Below are 15,300 nucleotides of genomic sequence, written 5' to 3'. Positions count from 1 at the left end.
TCGCCCTTTTCGCCCCGCACCGCCCCTCCTTCCCCGCATTTTCGCCGCTAATTATCCATGATAATTTATTCTCGCGGCGCCACGCCCCCCCCCACACGCGCGCCGGCTTTACGGCCAGCGGGGTGTTTTGCGACAGTTCGAACCCCGGGTGCGGGAGGCGCTGAGGGGACCGGGGGTCTCTGAGGGGTTTTCGGGGTCTCTGAGGGTCTCTCGGGGGTCTCCGCGCCCCGGAAGGCGCTGCTGCCGGCAGCGATGTGTCTTTAGCGCGGTTTTAGGGCGCGGGAGGCGCTGCCGGGTCGCGCCATGGATGTCGGTGGCCTGAGGCCGGAGGGGGGTCCCGAGCAGCAGCCGCCGCCCCCCTCGGTCCCCTCGGCCGAGCAGGTGCTGCTGCAGGCCCGGCTGTCGCTGTCCGATGGCCCCGGAGCCCTCAGGGAGCTGCTGGAGGCGGCGGACCCGCGGTGGCTCCTCCTGGGGCCCGGCAGCCCCGCGGCGCTGGGCGAGCTGGCGGCGGCGCTGGGCGAGTCCGCGGCCCCCCCCGGGGCGGGAGCGGGACGGAGCGGAGCCCCCCGGCCGGGACAGGGAGCACGCTGCTGCGGCAGAGAGGGCACAGCAGGTGGGCGCCGTGTTTGCGCTCCTGCTGAAGAAGCTGGAGGATGCCAGGAGCCAGGAATGCCCCGGGGCGCCCGCGGCGGGTCCCGCGCTGCGCCGTGTGCTGGGACACATCTTCGTCTTCGCTGTCACACACCTCGAGGAGCGGCCCTGGACCACCGAGGGGAGCCGGGCGGTGGCCCGGGAGCTGCTGGAGACGCTGGTCCGGGCCGCGGGCTGCGCGTCCGTGGCTGAATTCCTGCGGGGAAAGGATGAGGATGAGGAAGGAAGGTTTGGAGCCGTGATGGGGCTCCTGAAACAGGAGTTAACCAAGTGAGTACGGAGGGGAGGGAACGGACTGTTTGGATGACTGTGTGGGGAATGCTGGAAGCCTTTGGGGAACTGAGCTCAGGCGTTACAAACATTATTTATTTACCCCCTTTATATCTTATATCTATTAATTAATAAATAAAACACATGATAAGAGGCCAGGAGCTTTGCAAATGCCCAGTAATGGAAGATGTTGGGGAGGATCTGTCCAGGTTTGCTGTCAGCTGGTCCCAGTGCCCAGGAAAGCAGTGCTGGTTATTCCCAGTGTTCCCTGAGCTGGTGTTTGTGACTCCAGGGACAGGTGGAAGCGCAACCCTGCCACCAAACACGTGTTCTGCTGGACGCTGCCCCACGTCACCCGGCCCTGGCTGGGCCCTCACCTGGAGCGGGTCCTGCCGCCCTCACTGCTCATCTCTGACGACTTCCAGGAGGAGAACAAAGTGCTGGGAGTGCAGTGCCTGCACCACATCGTCCTCAACGTGGTGAGGGAGGGGAGACTTCAGATCCCCTTTGTGTGTTATTTGAAGGAAGGGTCAGTCACAGAATGCCCTGAGCTTGAAGGGACCCACATTGATCCCATTCCTGGCCCTGCACAGACACCCCAGCAATCCCACCTGTCCCTCAGAGCGTTGTCCAAACACTCCTTGAGCTCTGGCAGCCTTGGGGCTGTGACCAAACCCTGGGGAGCCTGTTCAGTGCCCCACCACCCTCTGGGAGAAAAATCTTTTCCTGATCTCCAACCTAACCCTGCTCCAGCCATTCCCTCAGGTGGGTTGGACTCCTGTTAGGACTCCTAACTTCTTTTCCTGGTTCTGCTGTTAACCAGCAGTTCTGCCCTCTCTTCCACGCTGTCCCCGTGTGGTTAAACCTGTGCAGTTCTTACATCTGTAACCCAAAGCAGAGAACTGCTTTGCCACATCTCAGCCAATTCACACCCCAACCCCACAGCAGCAAGTGTTGCCAGTGGAACTGCACAACAGCAGCTGGGGAGCTGAAATAAGGTGAAGGAAGTGGCTGCTTCTGAGGGTGGCAGCATTTAACCTGCATTTACAGCACCTGTGTGCAGAGTTCTTCGTGCCCAGGGTGCCCCAGGGCTTGGGAGGGCTGTGCTCTTTCCTTAGGCTGTGACTGGATGTGGTGCCCAGGACTAACCCCCCGCTCTGTGTTGTTGCAGCCGGGTGCGGATCTGTGCCAGTTCAACAGGGCCCAGGTGGTGTTCCATGCCCTCTACAACCACCTCTACTCCCGGGAGGCTCCTCTCGTCCAGGTAGGACACCAGAGCTTGGTTTTCATCTGCCCTGTGGAGGTGTTGATCTGCCCCACTGGAGCTCAGGGCAGGAGGAGGCAGAGCCTCTTCCCTCTCACAGCCCACTCGGGCTGGACCAGGATTGCCCAGCTCCGCTGTCTGTCCCCAAACCAGGCAGTGCTGCTGTGCCTGCTGGACCTGCTGCCCATCCTGGAGCGATCCCAGCGGCACCAGGGGCACCAGGGCCAGGTGAGACCCCGCTCCCAGTGCGACGAGGTGCTGCAGCTGGTCCTGACACACATGGAGGGGGAGCATCGGCTGGCGCTCAGGAGGGTCTATGGGGGGATCCTGCCTGCCTTCATCAGGAGGTGAGAGCTCCCTGGGCACCCTGCCCTCGCTGGGGAGGGGAGAGGAACCAGATGTGCCTTGGTGAGGAGGGGAGAGCAGAGGGGAGAGCAGCGACCCCACGGGGATCCAAGGGTCTCCTCCCCCCTCAGGCCGTGTCTGTGCCTGCAGACTCGGCATCCTGGTGGTGCAGCACCTGAAGAGGCTGGAGCGAGTCATCCTGGGCTACCTGGAGGTCTCTGATGGCCCTGAGGAAGAAGCCAGACTGGCAATACTGGAGACACTGCAGTGCACCATAGAGCACGCCTGGCCCAGGTACCTCTCGGGGGTGACAGGCACTGTGCACAGAAAACCTGGCCTGACACAAACCCTGGCCTGAGTGTTTCCACTTAGAGGGCCAAAGTTACTGCTGCTTGAGGAACAGGCCCTGGAATCCTAAGGATTTGTCCCAGGGAGGAATCACTGGCATTGCTGCTTGGCTGAAAAATCTGGCCCAAAAATTAAGCCAAGTCCTCGTTTTGATCCAACTTGTTCCTGTTCTGGAAGCATCAGCTTGGCTATAAATTAAATCCCTGTGGAGTGAGCCCTGTGCTGTGAATCAGGCTGTGCAGTGACAGCATTCCTGACACTCCATCCCAAGGTTACCTGTGTGTCCAGGTCTGTCCCCTCCTGGCACACTGGCCTTAGGCAGCTCCCAGGAACTGCTCAGCAGAGCTGTGCTTCCCCCTGGCTGGGGCAGGCTTTGGGATGAGGTGTGGTGCTGTTCTCCCTGGCAGGATGCCCTGCAGGCTCCCCGTGCTCCTCAAAGCCCTGCTGAGGCTCATCTGGGATGTTCACACGGACCCGGGCCCGACGCCGGAGCCCGTCAGAGCCGCCCTGCTCCAAAGGGCCACCCAGTGCCTCATCCTGCTGGATCACTGCTCCAGAGGGCAGGTGAAGGTGAGTCAGGGGCTCAGCACCTGAGGAGGGGCAGTGTGGGGTGTGCAGGTGCCCAGTTCCTTCCTCAAGCATCAATGATGGGTGACTCCACACCTATCGACAGGTATCGAGCCATGCTCTGTGCAGCTCTCTCCCAGCAGAGCTGGGGGAGGGTTGGTAACACCATAAAGCCCACTGGGAATCTTTTTCCAGAGCCAAGGCACCAGGAATGATGCTGTTGTTGTTGCAGGTGCTGCTGGAAGGGGTGTACAGCAGCTGTGAGGAGAACCGGGTGCGGGAATGCATCAGGAAGGTGCAGGAGAGCACGTGAGGAGGCTGACAGCACCCACCCCAATTTTGTACAGTAAAACTGGTTTATTTATTTAAAGTTACTGTCTGTCTTGTCCCACCTGTTGGCCCCATACCTGCCACGTCCCCCAAAATACACGTGTGTACTCCCTGGGCCACGTGTGGCTTCTCCAGCCATGGAGAGCCCAAAGCAGCAGTGACCCCCAGGCCAGGTCCTGTCATGGAGCACAGGCCAAGCTGAGCTTTTTTTGGCTGTAGAGAAGGTGGGGGATCTTCTTCCTTACAACTGTGCTTCATCCAGTTGTACAAACTTGCTGCCATTGCCTGGGGTTGGGACAGAAACCCTGCTTTTCTTAGAGACAATTTTTCATCTAGAGTATAAAACAAGGAGTTATTGAAGGTCTTGCACAGCGGTGAAAGCTGGTGACAGATCTGGAGTCCTGTCAGTCAGTACAAAATGGATCAGGGAGGCCTCAGGCTGCTTTTGTTTTGGTGGTTGGCTCTGTTTCTTCTTCATACTCTATTTCAATGTAGGGACGTTTTCTCCTGGCTGGTCCTTTCAGGGGCGTTTTCCCTTTAGATTTGGAGTGAGAGGCTTTCTTCTCTACTTCTTCCTCCTCTTCCTGCTCCTCCTCACTGCTCGTCTCCAACTTATCCATGTCCTGAGAAAGAATTGAGTGTCAAGAGTGATGTCAGAGCAAGCTGTGCAACTAAACCTCCCCTTTCTCCAAAACTACCTCATGTATCCAAGTCCCTTCTATAATCCCTGGCTCCCAGCTGTCTGACCAGAGGAGCTGGGCTGGAGTGGATACAGTGCAGTCTGACTGTACCTTCCACAACTCTGATTTTGCTGGCTCTTACCCACCACCAGAGACACCAAAGGGTGGAGGTGACCAGACAGTTTACACCTGCTGCTTCACCTACCTCAAAGTCACTGAGCTCGCTGTCCTCTGCTTCCACAAACTCCCTTGTACCCACATCCTGCAAGAAACAGAGCTGGGACTGAGCACAACAGGGTCACAACTCATGGCAGAAGAGCCACCAAGGCCAAGCTTCCTGAGCTCTCCTGATGTCTTCTTCTCACCCTGCAGTGCCCCAGCTCAGCACCAGGGCAGGGCAGGAGTGATGGGGCTGTGGCTGAAAGCTTTACCTCATCCTCCTCCTCTTCCTGCTCTGCCTCCGACTCGCTCTCACTCTCTACCCCTTGCTGTTGTAGGGCTTTGTCAAAGGCGTGGATGGGGAAGTTGTAAATGTCTCCATACTGGAAAAAAAGTGGATTTTCTGTAAGTCACAGGAGGAAGGCACACTTCAAAAGCCCGCACACAGGCAGCATCAAACTAAAGTGTGCTCCCAGTGGGATCCTTACTGTGTCCTGCTTCAGTCTCTCCAGCAGTTCCTTCTCGATGGCATTATCCAGCTGAGCAGCAATCAGGGCTTTTTCCTAAAGGAGAGAGAGAGGAGCTGTCAGGCTGAGGCCCAGCAGCAGTGACAATTAGGGACAGAAGGAGCGTTGTTACCTCTCGCCTCTTCTCCCGCCTCTCAATCTTCCTGCGCAGCGGGACGAGCTTCCTCCTGCAGGGAACAACAGGCAGTTGGGAATCTGTCACCCTCTGGGGAGCAACAGCCAGCACTTTCCTCATCAGAAACGTGGCTGCAACTCGTGTAAGTGTCCTGGGGGGCACCAGTGCCCACTGGGGGTGTCCCTTACTGTCTCTTGAGGGTCAGCTTGCGGATGCGGATCAGGTACTGGGTGATCTTGGTGAACCTCTGCTTGCACTTGTGCCGGACAAACCGCGGCCAGTAGATGAGGTTCTCGTCAATCTGCTCCAGAGCCTTCTCGTAGTTCTTGTTTAGCAGGACCTGGGGGGGACAGGGGGAGAGCTGAGTTACACAGCAGGGACATCTGGGAGCAGTCACATCGCTCCTGGAATCACTGAGCTTGGAAAAGGCCTCCCAGACCATCGAGTCCAAGCTGTGTCCGATCCCCACCTTGGCACTGAGTCGTTCTTGGACACCTCCAGGGATGGGGACTCCACCACCTCCCTGGGCAGCCCCTTCCAGTGTTTAACCACTCTTTCCAGGAAGAAATTCCTCCTGATGTCCAACCTGAACCTCCCCTGGCACAGCTTGAGGCCATGTCCTCTTGTTGTGGGGACACCTGCCCCTCAGTAAAGGCCATCAGAGCCCCTCTGTGACCCCTCTGCTGCCCTGAGCTCACCCGCTCCCAGAGGCGCCGCGGAAACGCCGCCCGCTCGATCGTCTTCATGTACAGGTAACACCGACCTGGGAACAGGGAACACCATCCCACTGAGCACATCCCAGAGCCAGGGTGCCCTCAGGCAGGGGCCCCTCACCCCCTCCCCACCCACGGGCTCCCTGCAGCTGCCAGAGCACAGGAACATCCAGGTGGGAAAGACGAGTCCACCCTGTGCCCCATCCCCGCCTCGTCACCAGCCCAGAGTGCCACGTCCAGTCATTCCTTAGACACCTCCAGGGATGGGGACTCCACCACCTCCCTGGGCAACCCTTTTCCATGAGGAAATCCCTCCTGGCGTCCCGGGAGAGGGGATCCCACCTTTCTCCTCGCGGATGGTGGCGTACTGGCTGTTGGCCAGCGGGCAGGACGAGCGGTTGCACAGCCCCGTCAGGTTGTACTCGTTGCGACAGAAGTTCTGGGTTTTGGTGCTGGAAAAGGGGGTGAGAGGGAATTAATTAAGTAGGGAAGGGCAGGAACACCCCACTGCCCACCTGCCCCTTGCAGCCTCTGTGTGGCCGTGGTGGCACAGGGGGGACATGCCGAGGTTTGAGGGGCACCCGAGTGTGTCCCTCCCACAGCCCCCCCCGCGGGCTCAGCCCACCCTGTGCCCCCCAAAAACTCACCTCATCTTGTAGGAGCAGAACTGCCTGTTCCCCAGCATGCTCCAGACAATCTGCGGGGACAAACAGCGGGTGACACACCCCGGCACCCCTCACCCGGCCCCCCCGGCCCTCCTCCCTGCTCCAGCATCCCCCGGGGCGGCTCTGTCAGGGGGAACCCCACAAACATTGGGCACCCCACTGGCAGGGCAGGGTGCGGAGCCACAGCGGGCGCAGGCACAGCACATCTGCTGCTGCCGAACCCCCATTTGCATCCCCATCTGTCACCCCCGGTGTCGGGGACAGGGGACACCCCGCTCCCCTCCCTCCCCGCCGGCCACGTGGGGCGGAGGCGCGGCCGGGCCGAAGAGAAGGGACGGGCGGGCTCACATCGTCCGAGTGCATGGTGGCGGTGGCGGCGACAGCGACGGCGGTGACAGCGAAGCGGCGGCGGTGCCAGGGACGGGGACAGCGGTGCCAGGGACGGGGACAGCGGTGCCGGCCCACACGGTCAGGGCGCCGCCATTACCGGAACCGGAAGTGACAGCGGAAGGGAGGGCGGGGCCCCTGTAATGGCGGCGGCCCCTCAGGGGCGGTGATGGAATAAAACCGTGGCACTAACACAGCCCTGAGAGGCCGCGGGGGCGCTGGATGAGCCCTGCCCGGGGTGTTCTCCATGGCAGACCCGGCCGGGCGCTGGGCGCCTCCCGCTCAGTGGTTGTGGAGCCGTGAGGGTGAATGTTTGCGCTGTGGAAGCCGTGAGGGAAAGGGCAGATTCTGGGGGAAAGTGTCCCCTCACAGCTGCCAAGAATCCCCTCGTCCCCTCCAGCAGCACATGAAATATATCTATCTATCTATCTATTTAGCAGCACTGGCAGCACGTGAAATATATCTATCTATACTTCTATCTATATTTCTATCTATGTGCATATATATGTATAATATATATAGTATAATATATATATGTATAATATATATACCTACATATATCTATGTATATGTATATATGTATGTATAGATATATATATATGGGGGGGTGTACATACATGCGTTTGTATATATATGGGTATATACATATATATTTGTATATATATATAAATAACATTAATCACGAGTGACCTAAGTGGCTTTTTTTCTGTACGAGTCTAAACCTTATTTCCACCTCAGTTTTTCTTAAAAGAATTCTCCAAACAAGTGAATTCGTTTAATGTACGTTGGGAAGGACACACAGGCAGCTCTGAGCAGCACAGGAACAGCACGACACATCAAGCTACAGCAAAAAGAAATGGATGTTTTTTTAGTGTCTCCAGAGGAGCATGGAGCAGTGACATTACAGTGACATCTTCATGGGCGGTGGCACAGATGGATTGTGCCCTGTTGTTACAGAATAGCTTCATCTTGGGGTTTAGAGCAGGATCTGGAGGAGACAAATCTCCCAGAGCTGATTTCATTTTATTTTTTTCCCCCTCCATTTTCTTTCAGGAACAGTCAGTGCTTTAAAGACATTCTCAAAGCCACAAGACAGTGGGAGAGATGTTGATGTTCTCCTCTGGCACGGGCACAATGCTGTTCTCCAGGACAGGTTGACATACACTGCTCACAGATCTGTGTTTGTAGCCGTAATATTGGTTTTAAAGCAGGGCACACATCCTGGCACTGGCTATTCCACATTTTCCTCCTCCACGTCACTGTCCTCCGAGAGAGGGAATTCCCGCAGGGGTTTCTGCCCAGTGTAGCTTTTGGGTTGCATGGGGCACTCCTGGCTCAGGATTGCCTGGGGGGAGGAGAGGAGAAATCCTGCTTTGGTAAAAATCGTGATTCATTTGAACACTTAACAGGAGTTACCAACTTCTCCCCAGGGAAAACAAGTTAAGGGAACTTAATACGAGTTAAGGGAAGGACCCTCTAAACTCACCTGGTTTTATCTGAGATTTTTGTCCCTTTTTGAGGGCAGAGCGGCGCCCAAACCAGAAGATGCAATCCCCAGCAAATTTATTCTTGTCTCCCCCAAATCTCTGGGTTGTGAACCCCCTCTACTCCAATAAAACCCCCCTGAACTGACCATCTTCTCCTCCTTGGCAGGGGGGCTGCGCAGGCACCAGCAGAGCGGGGCGTAGGCCAGGTTGGTCACTCCGATGATGACCATGAGCCAGGGGAAGCCGATGGCTCCGACAATCGCCCCACCCATGGAGGGACCTGCAAATTGAAACATTGAAAAGGGATAAAAATCCCAGAGAGCAGGAGGTTTATCTGGTTTGGAGGGGACCTGCAAATTGAAACGTTGAAAAGGGATAAAAATCCCAGAGAGCGGGAGGTTTGTCTGGTTTGGAGGGGACCTGTGGTGGACTTGGTGGTTGTGTGGAGGAAAGGGAGTGATAACCAGAGTGAGACACACACTGAGCAGTCCCCCTGTGAGTAAGAGCTCCCTCACTGCCATGAGTGTAGATAATCCAAATAATAATAATCCAAATAATAATAATCAAAAAATCCAGGAGATAATCCAAATAATAATAATTACTATTAACTTACCATGTTGTTCGAATACTACAAATCAGCAAGTATTTCATATTAAAAAAAAAAAACAACAACAAAAAAACAACAAAATCATGGCAAAGAATGGTTAAAAAGTTTCTAGGTTTGTTTGGTTTTTTTTAAAAAAGGAGAAAAGAAGAGCATCTACCAACAGCAAAGCCCATGCAAAAGGCCACGTCAGCGATGGCGTAGACGGTGCCGTAGACGGAGGTGTGGCGCAGGTCCACCAGGTAACCCATGATGGGCATCATGGAGGAGTCCACCATTCCTGCCCGGAGCAAGGAGAGGCTGGTCAGGCACTGCTGCCCCTGGGGAGAGAGCCTTGGAGCAGCCTGAGCACCCCTGGCTTACCTATGGCAAAGCCCAGCTTACCTATGGCAAAGCCCAGCCCAGCGTTGGGGCCGATCAGCCCGTAAATGTTTGTGGCCAGAGGTACCTTGGAGAGGAGAGACATGGGGTAGATCAGGGAATCATGGAATGGTTTGGGCTGGGAGGGACCTTAAAGCTCATCCAGTTCCACCCCCTGCCATGGGCAGGGACACCTCCCACTAGCCCGGGTTGTTCCAGCCTGGCCTTGGGCACTTCCCAGGGATCCAGGGGCAGCCACAGCTTCTCTGGGCAACCTGTGCCAGGGCCTCCCCACCCTCACAGGGCAGAATTTCTTCCTACTCTCTGATCTGAACCTCCTCTCTGTCAGTAAGAGGCCATTCCCCCTCGCCCTGGCCCTTGTAAAGAGTCTCTCCCCATCTTTCCTTTCAGCTCCTTCAGGCACTGGAGGGCCACAATTTGGTCACCAGGCTCACCAACCCCAACTCTCTCAGCCTTAAGACCTGCAAAAGCCTGCTCAGACCTCCAAAACCGACACACCGGTGCAACCAGTGCCCATCTTCCCGTGCCAGGGCCAGAGCCCAGCTCTGGAGAGCTGGAGAGGCCTCGGATTCCCCCTCAGGTACTCACACAGAGGAGGCTGATTCCCACCACAGCCATCCCGATCATGGAGCACAGCCACCTGCAGCGGGGGGAGAGGGCAGGAGTTCTCAGCCTGCACGGCACCACGGGCGTAATTCCCGCTGAAATTCCAGCCAGGATGGGCTGGGCTGAGCCAAAACCTCCGGTGTCCCACTCACCGGCCCATCCTGCTGGCCAGGATCCCAAAGAGGTTGGTGCCAACGAGGTAGGATATGCTGGCGGGGAGGAAAGCCAGCCCTGGGAGAGGGAAGGAATTAAACACAGTGTGTCACCCCCAAGAAAATACAGAAAAACACAAGAAAATTTGCACAATTTTCATTCCCTCGCTGGGAGAATGTCACGAGCCAGCCAAGGCACCTGAGCATCCTCCTGTCATAGTTTCTCCCTCCTCCACCTTTCCCCCTTTGCCTTCTGCTTTTTCATTTGCTAAATAAAGAGGAATAAAACAACTGCTTAAGTAAAAAGCTCGGGGATCATTATGCAGCTCAAAATTAAATATTTGCTCTGCCTGCTGCTTTACCAGTTGTTTATTTTTCATATACTCTCCCGCTGACTATAAATAAAACTGATCAGCTCCGTTTCCCTGGGACAACTTCCTTATTGGAACGCACTGATTTGTGTTTAATTTTCTCTCCTCTCCCTAAGAGCTACAGAACATGGTTAATCCTGCAGGTTTAGTCCAAGCTCTTCTGGGTTGTTTTCCCAGAGTTTATGGGAGTGGGTGAACTGAAGGAGATAAACAGAGAAGGCTCCTGGGCTCAGAACAGCACGTGAGGTGGTGGTTTGTTGTTGGACTGTGTCTAAATCCAAACTGCTCTCAAATCTCAGGTACTCGAACATCTTAGGGAATGTATTTGGGATTTTCTTTGCTGGCTGCTGACCTCTGGGCACTCTAAGTCACCTCAAAGGTTCCCCTGGGGCTCAGTGGTGATGGGGCAGCCCTGAGTTTTTTCCCCTGAGTTCTGCCCCTTCCTCCTGCTGCCAGAATCTTTGGGTGCTGCTCTCCCCTCACCCATCCTTGCTCAAAAGAAGCATCATCTGCTTTTACTGGATGGATGTTCCTGCCTGCCCAGAGGATAATTCGATCAGGAGCAATCTCACCCCCCCCTGCTCCCAGCCTACAATCCAATTTGGGATCTAAGTGCAGCCCGGGGCACCCCCGGGGTCATTCCTCCGCCAATTGGGTTTTATAACCATTAGTTTTTACTTGTGCAGCAAACACAGGCGGTGTTATCTCCACATCCCATTTTCCAGGCAGCTGGTAACCAGCAGGTCCTGCCCTGCCCTGCCTGGGACACCCTGAGTGGCCTCGTTTCACTCGGAGCAGCCCCTGCAAAGCCCATCTGGCCTCCACCACTGCAGCCCAGCACGAGCCCATTATCCACCCTGCAGAAGATGGGCTTCCACAGGCTTCCCAAACAGCCTCTCCTCCCCGTTATTGCCCTTGTGGGGAGCCTGGTTCCGTGCAATTTTTTCAATAACAGAGCAAAGCACATCGTGCAGCCGCCGCTGAGGAATTTCCAGCTGGAATTGGAGCGAAGCACAGCCCGGGATCTCTGCCCCCCCACGTGTGAGGTCATATGTTTTCTTCTTTTTTTTTTTGTTGGAACGATATAAAAGACATTTCAATCCAGCTCACAGTGCCCGAGCAGGACGTGGTTCTTTGATCCAAGAAAAAACTGGACGTGGCACTCGGTGCTCCGGTCTGGTTGACACGGCGGGGACGGGTCACGGGTTGGACTCGGTGACCTGGGAGGTCTTTCCCAAGTGATCCCGTGATTCTAAACTCTCCCAAGGCTCAGGAGAGGAGGCTGCAAAGCACGAGACCTACCGAGCTGCCACTGCGGGGAGCACATGGTCTGCATCATCCAGATGGGCAGGGTGGGCTCCAGCATGGCCACCCCCATGTTGGAGAAGCAGAGGGCTCCTGGGGGGGAGAAAAGGCAGAAACGCTCCATTTGAGCCTTTACTTTTGCTGCTGTTTCAAGCAGGGAGTCTTTACTCAGGGGGGCACAGCGTGTGCCAGCCTCCACCTTTACCTGCAGCCACCAGGATGTAGGGGTCCCGCAGCAGGGTGGACATTGGAGTGGCCTTGGTGCTCTGCGGGGTGTCCAAGGGGGTTCCGTGGGCTGGGGGCTGTGTGTGCCCTCACCTGGCCCTGGGCACTGCCCCCTCCCTCCCCTGGCAGGGCTCAGGGGTGCCCAGGGCTGTACTCACCTCCGGGCAGATCCTGGAGGGCTGCAGGATGCACAGCTGCAGGGCTGGGGAGAGAACACCCTCCTCAATCCTCCTTCTCCCCTCGGGCTTTTCCCTCAGCTCCACCCCTTCCCCCAGCAGAACCCCCAGGGATGCAGGAGCTATGGCTGGGGTGGGGAAGGAGGTGGGAGGGAGCACCAAAACTGCCCCGAGTGGAGAGTGTTGGAAGGGTTTTGTCAACCCCTGAACAGTCAAAAGTGCAAATGCTCTGGCCTGGCTGCCAGCTGGGAGAGGCCACCAGAGCATGACAGGAATTGGATATGGAAAAGAATGGGATTAAACCAGAAAGTCTGCTATGTATGAGGCCTACATTTCGTTTTTCAGAAGCTCTTACACGCTTCATTACAGATATCTCGCCTCACATCTGGGCAAAGATGGTAACTGGGACTGTAATTTAATTAGCTCAGTACTTCCCACGGAAAAGGCACATTCCTGCTGCCTGTAACTTCGCTGTGGCACTGGGAAGGCTCTTTATCTCTGACACAGCGATGGGAGGAAGCACAGGACACCATTTATGCTGGCAAAGCCTGACTCCTTCGTGGCATGAAGAGGCTGCAGACAGGAAAGCCTTGCCAAAGAACTCACAGTTCAGAGAGCTTTGCTGAACGTGCCTTTCAAGCCATGAAAGCAATTGGGGGGGTTCATTAAGTAATGGGGGATTAATTCTTACATATTGCTGTGTCAATCATCTGGAGATAGAAAACATGGGATTCAGCACTAACAGAACAACCAGTGCTGTGTCCACGTTCTTCCTTCTCTCAGATCCTCCCTGAAACACCCACACTGAAACCTTTTCACATGTTGTTTGTTTTGGTTTTTTTTTTGGCAGGATTAAACCATTTGGCCTCTCACCTCCATCCAAGAGGGCGAGGAAAGCCAGCACCAGGAAGGGAGAGGATTTCCCCGCGAACTCGTACATGATGCTCCCGAAGGGTGCCCCGACTGCAAGGGAGAGGCTGTGTCACAGCAGGGCAGTGCCACCAGCCCCAGCTGCCCCCTCCGAGTCCCTGGTGGGTGTTTTTGGGGGAAAATGTGGTTGGAAGGTGTCGGGTCCCACGGAGGGAGGGCAGGGGGAGGGAGCAGGACATCCAGCCGGATGGGGAAGGGGCACATCCAGGATGGAGGTGCTGCCATAAATCCCACTGGGATCAAGGTGTCCTTACTCAGCACGCCCAAGGCCAGGCCTCCCAGGGCGATGCCCATGGCACTGCCCCTCTCAGAGTCGTCTGTGTACACGCTGGCCAGCATTCCCAGCCCTGGGAGCGGGGAGAGAGCACAGGACATGAGGTTCCGTGGGGGTGGGCTCCTCTCTTTTGGGGTGCCCTGTTTGCACCAGTGAGAAGGAGGAGGAGGAGGAGGATGACAATTGGACCCAGACAGAGGGAGCTGACACAAGGACAAAGATAAAACATTTACCTGCCACTGATGAGAAGGAGGAGCCCACGCCTTGGAGGGCCCGGGCGATGAACAGCAGGGTGTAGGTGCCTGAGAAAGCAAACACTGCAGAGAGAGGGGAGAGCTGCATCAGGCTGGGCCTGAGAACCCTGCAGAGGGTGAGACTGGCCTCAGCTGGCACCACTTTGGGCGCTGGAGGGGGCAAAGGGACAGAGGGCTCCTCGCCCTTTCTCGTCACTCCTTTCTGGGTCGCTCTGCTCTCCCTCCTTTCTCCTCCACGGGGACAGCGGGGAGGGCACAGCCCAGAGGGTTTCCTGGTGCCAGGGAAGGGCAGAGGGAAGGGCAATACTCACTGACTGTGGAGAGGAACATGATGGAGAACCCCAGGAACATGGGGATGTGGTATCCTATCCTGGAAAGGGAAAAAAGAGGCACCAGCTCAGCGGGAGCTTTGACATGTGGCCTCGCTGCCCAGCCTTAACACACTGTGTGGGATGGGAATTGTCTCCTGAACGGGTGGGAGAGCCCCTGAGGGCTGGTCAGGGGGGCACTGGGTGCCAACCCAAAGCCATGGCTCTGTTCTCCCACCCCAGCTCAGCTCCCAGTGTCTGTAGGACACACAGGCCAAGGAGATCTGAAAACAACATTATTCCATGGCAGGCTGGGACGCTGTGTTTGTTTATTTGGTGCTTACTGGCACCAAACAGCACCTGCCAGCACTTGAGGAGAGCATTAGTGAGGTTTAGATCGGGATATAAACTCACAAACCCCGTGCAGGCTTCCAGAACAGGTACAATTCCTGCTATTTTCATGGATACATTCTCCCCAGTCCCTCTAATCCCACGGCTGCAGCAGTTCAGCCCCCGTGGAGGTTTCTGCCTGTCCCCCAGGGGCCTCAAACCCAGCTCTGTGCCCTACCTGTTGGTCAGGACGCCCACGCAGGGGTTGACCAGCAGCTGGACCAGGGCCTTGGAGGCAAAGAGCAGCCCCACCCGGACGTTCTCCCTGGTGAGGAAGTCGTCCCCCTCCGGGCAGCCCCTCAGGGGTGCTGGGGGGCTGCTGGGGGGCCGTGCTGGGGGGCTGCTCTCCGTCCCTCTGGGCATTTCCAGGGGGCTGTCAGAGCCCCGGACAGGCACCGTGGTGTTGTCAAAGGAGAACAGGGAGGAGAGCAGGGAGGAGAAAGGAGGAGCCTCCAAGGCTGGAGGAGCTGGCTCGGGCTGGGCTGTGGCCACGGAGCTGTTGGCACCCTCGTGCTCGGTGGTGTAGAGGAAGGTGGGGACGATGGGCACTGGGGGAGAAGCCGGGGAAGGGGTTAGTTGGGGGTTTTCCTCCGTTTCCTGGCTCGGCACAGAGCTCCCAGCACCCAGCCCTGAGCAGGGACCCCGCTGGCATCACCCAGAGACCCACAGAGGAGCTGAGACCCTGGGACAGCCCCCCAAGGACCCATCCCCTCTCTGTGCCCCAAGGCAACCCCTGAAGGACCCATCCCCTCTCTGTGCCCCCAAGGAAACCCCTGAAGGACCCATCCCCTCTCTGTGCCCCCAAGGCAGCCCCCC

General features: G+C 56.7%; 3 protein-coding genes across 4 annotated transcripts; 1 reads left to right on the top strand and 2 right to left on the bottom strand.

Annotated features, from left to right (window-relative positions):
- Positions 1-134: 134 nt before the first annotated feature.
- On the top strand, positions 135-3,815 carry TTI2 (TELO2 interacting protein 2). Its single transcript, XM_027706337.1, is given in 8 exon segments — positions 135-531; positions 533-921; positions 1,214-1,400; positions 2,093-2,185; positions 2,339-2,532; positions 2,681-2,824; positions 3,286-3,448; positions 3,678-3,815. Coding segments are annotated over 8 exon segments (1,479 nt in total). The 5' UTR covers positions 135-303; the 3' UTR covers positions 3,759-3,815.
- MAK16 (MAK16 homolog) lies at positions 3,779-7,138 on the bottom strand. 2 transcript variants are annotated; one of them, XM_027706338.1, is made up of 10 exons: positions 6,983-7,138; positions 6,617-6,666; positions 6,312-6,421; positions 5,955-6,019; positions 5,445-5,596; positions 5,254-5,308; positions 5,103-5,177; positions 4,821-4,997; positions 4,661-4,717; positions 3,779-4,398 (listed from the first exon to the last, which is right to left on the bottom strand). In XM_027706338.1, the coding sequence occupies exons 1-10, from the start codon at positions 6,995-6,997 to the stop codon at positions 4,210-4,212; spliced, it is 945 nt and encodes a 314-aa protein (XP_027562139.1). In that variant the 5' UTR covers positions 6,998-7,138; the 3' UTR covers positions 3,779-4,209. The 2 variants fall into 2 exon arrangements, with proteins under 2 accessions (XP_027562139.1, XP_027562140.1); XM_027706339.1 differs by having other exon boundaries at positions 4,887-4,997; positions 6,983-7,137.
- Positions 7,139-7,793: 655 nt separating this feature from the next.
- Positions 7,794-15,032, bottom strand: SLC18A1 (solute carrier family 18 member A1; the record flags this gene model as incomplete). The annotated part of the gene is made up of 14 exons (XM_027706271.1): positions 7,794-8,366; positions 8,655-8,788; positions 9,273-9,392; positions 9,497-9,560; positions 10,082-10,133; positions 10,252-10,330; positions 11,925-12,020; positions 12,133-12,193; positions 12,311-12,354; positions 13,202-13,291; positions 13,513-13,605; positions 13,766-13,849; positions 14,098-14,156; positions 14,663-15,032. Coding segments are annotated over 14 exons (1,460 nt in total), but the record flags the coding sequence as incomplete, so codon positions are not given.
- Between the last annotated feature and the right edge of the window lie 268 nt (positions 15,033-15,300).

The sequence above is a fragment of the Neopelma chrysocephalum genome, unplaced genomic scaffold, assembly GCF_003984885.1.
Source record: "Neopelma chrysocephalum unplaced genomic scaffold, ASM398488v2 Primary Assembly neopelma1_367, whole genome shotgun sequence".
Lineage (NCBI taxonomy): Eukaryota > Metazoa > Chordata > Aves > Passeriformes > Pipridae > Neopelma > Neopelma chrysocephalum.
Note: the sequence above shows the minus strand (reverse complement) of the source record. Positions and strands in the feature narration are given on the sequence as shown.

What these genes read in the sequence shown, in the direction of transcription:
- MAK16 (XM_027706338.1), bottom strand. An exon ending in GGCGGGAGAAGAGGCGAGAG is followed by an intron (nt 5,178 to 5,253) that starts GTAACAACGCTC and finishes TCTCTCCTTTAG; the next exon opens with GAAAAAGCCCTGATTGCTGC. An exon ending in GCGAGCTCAGTGACTTTGAG is followed by an intron (nt 4,399 to 4,660) that starts GTAGGTGAAGCA and finishes ATTCTTTCTCAG; the next exon opens with GACATGGATAAGTTGGAGAC.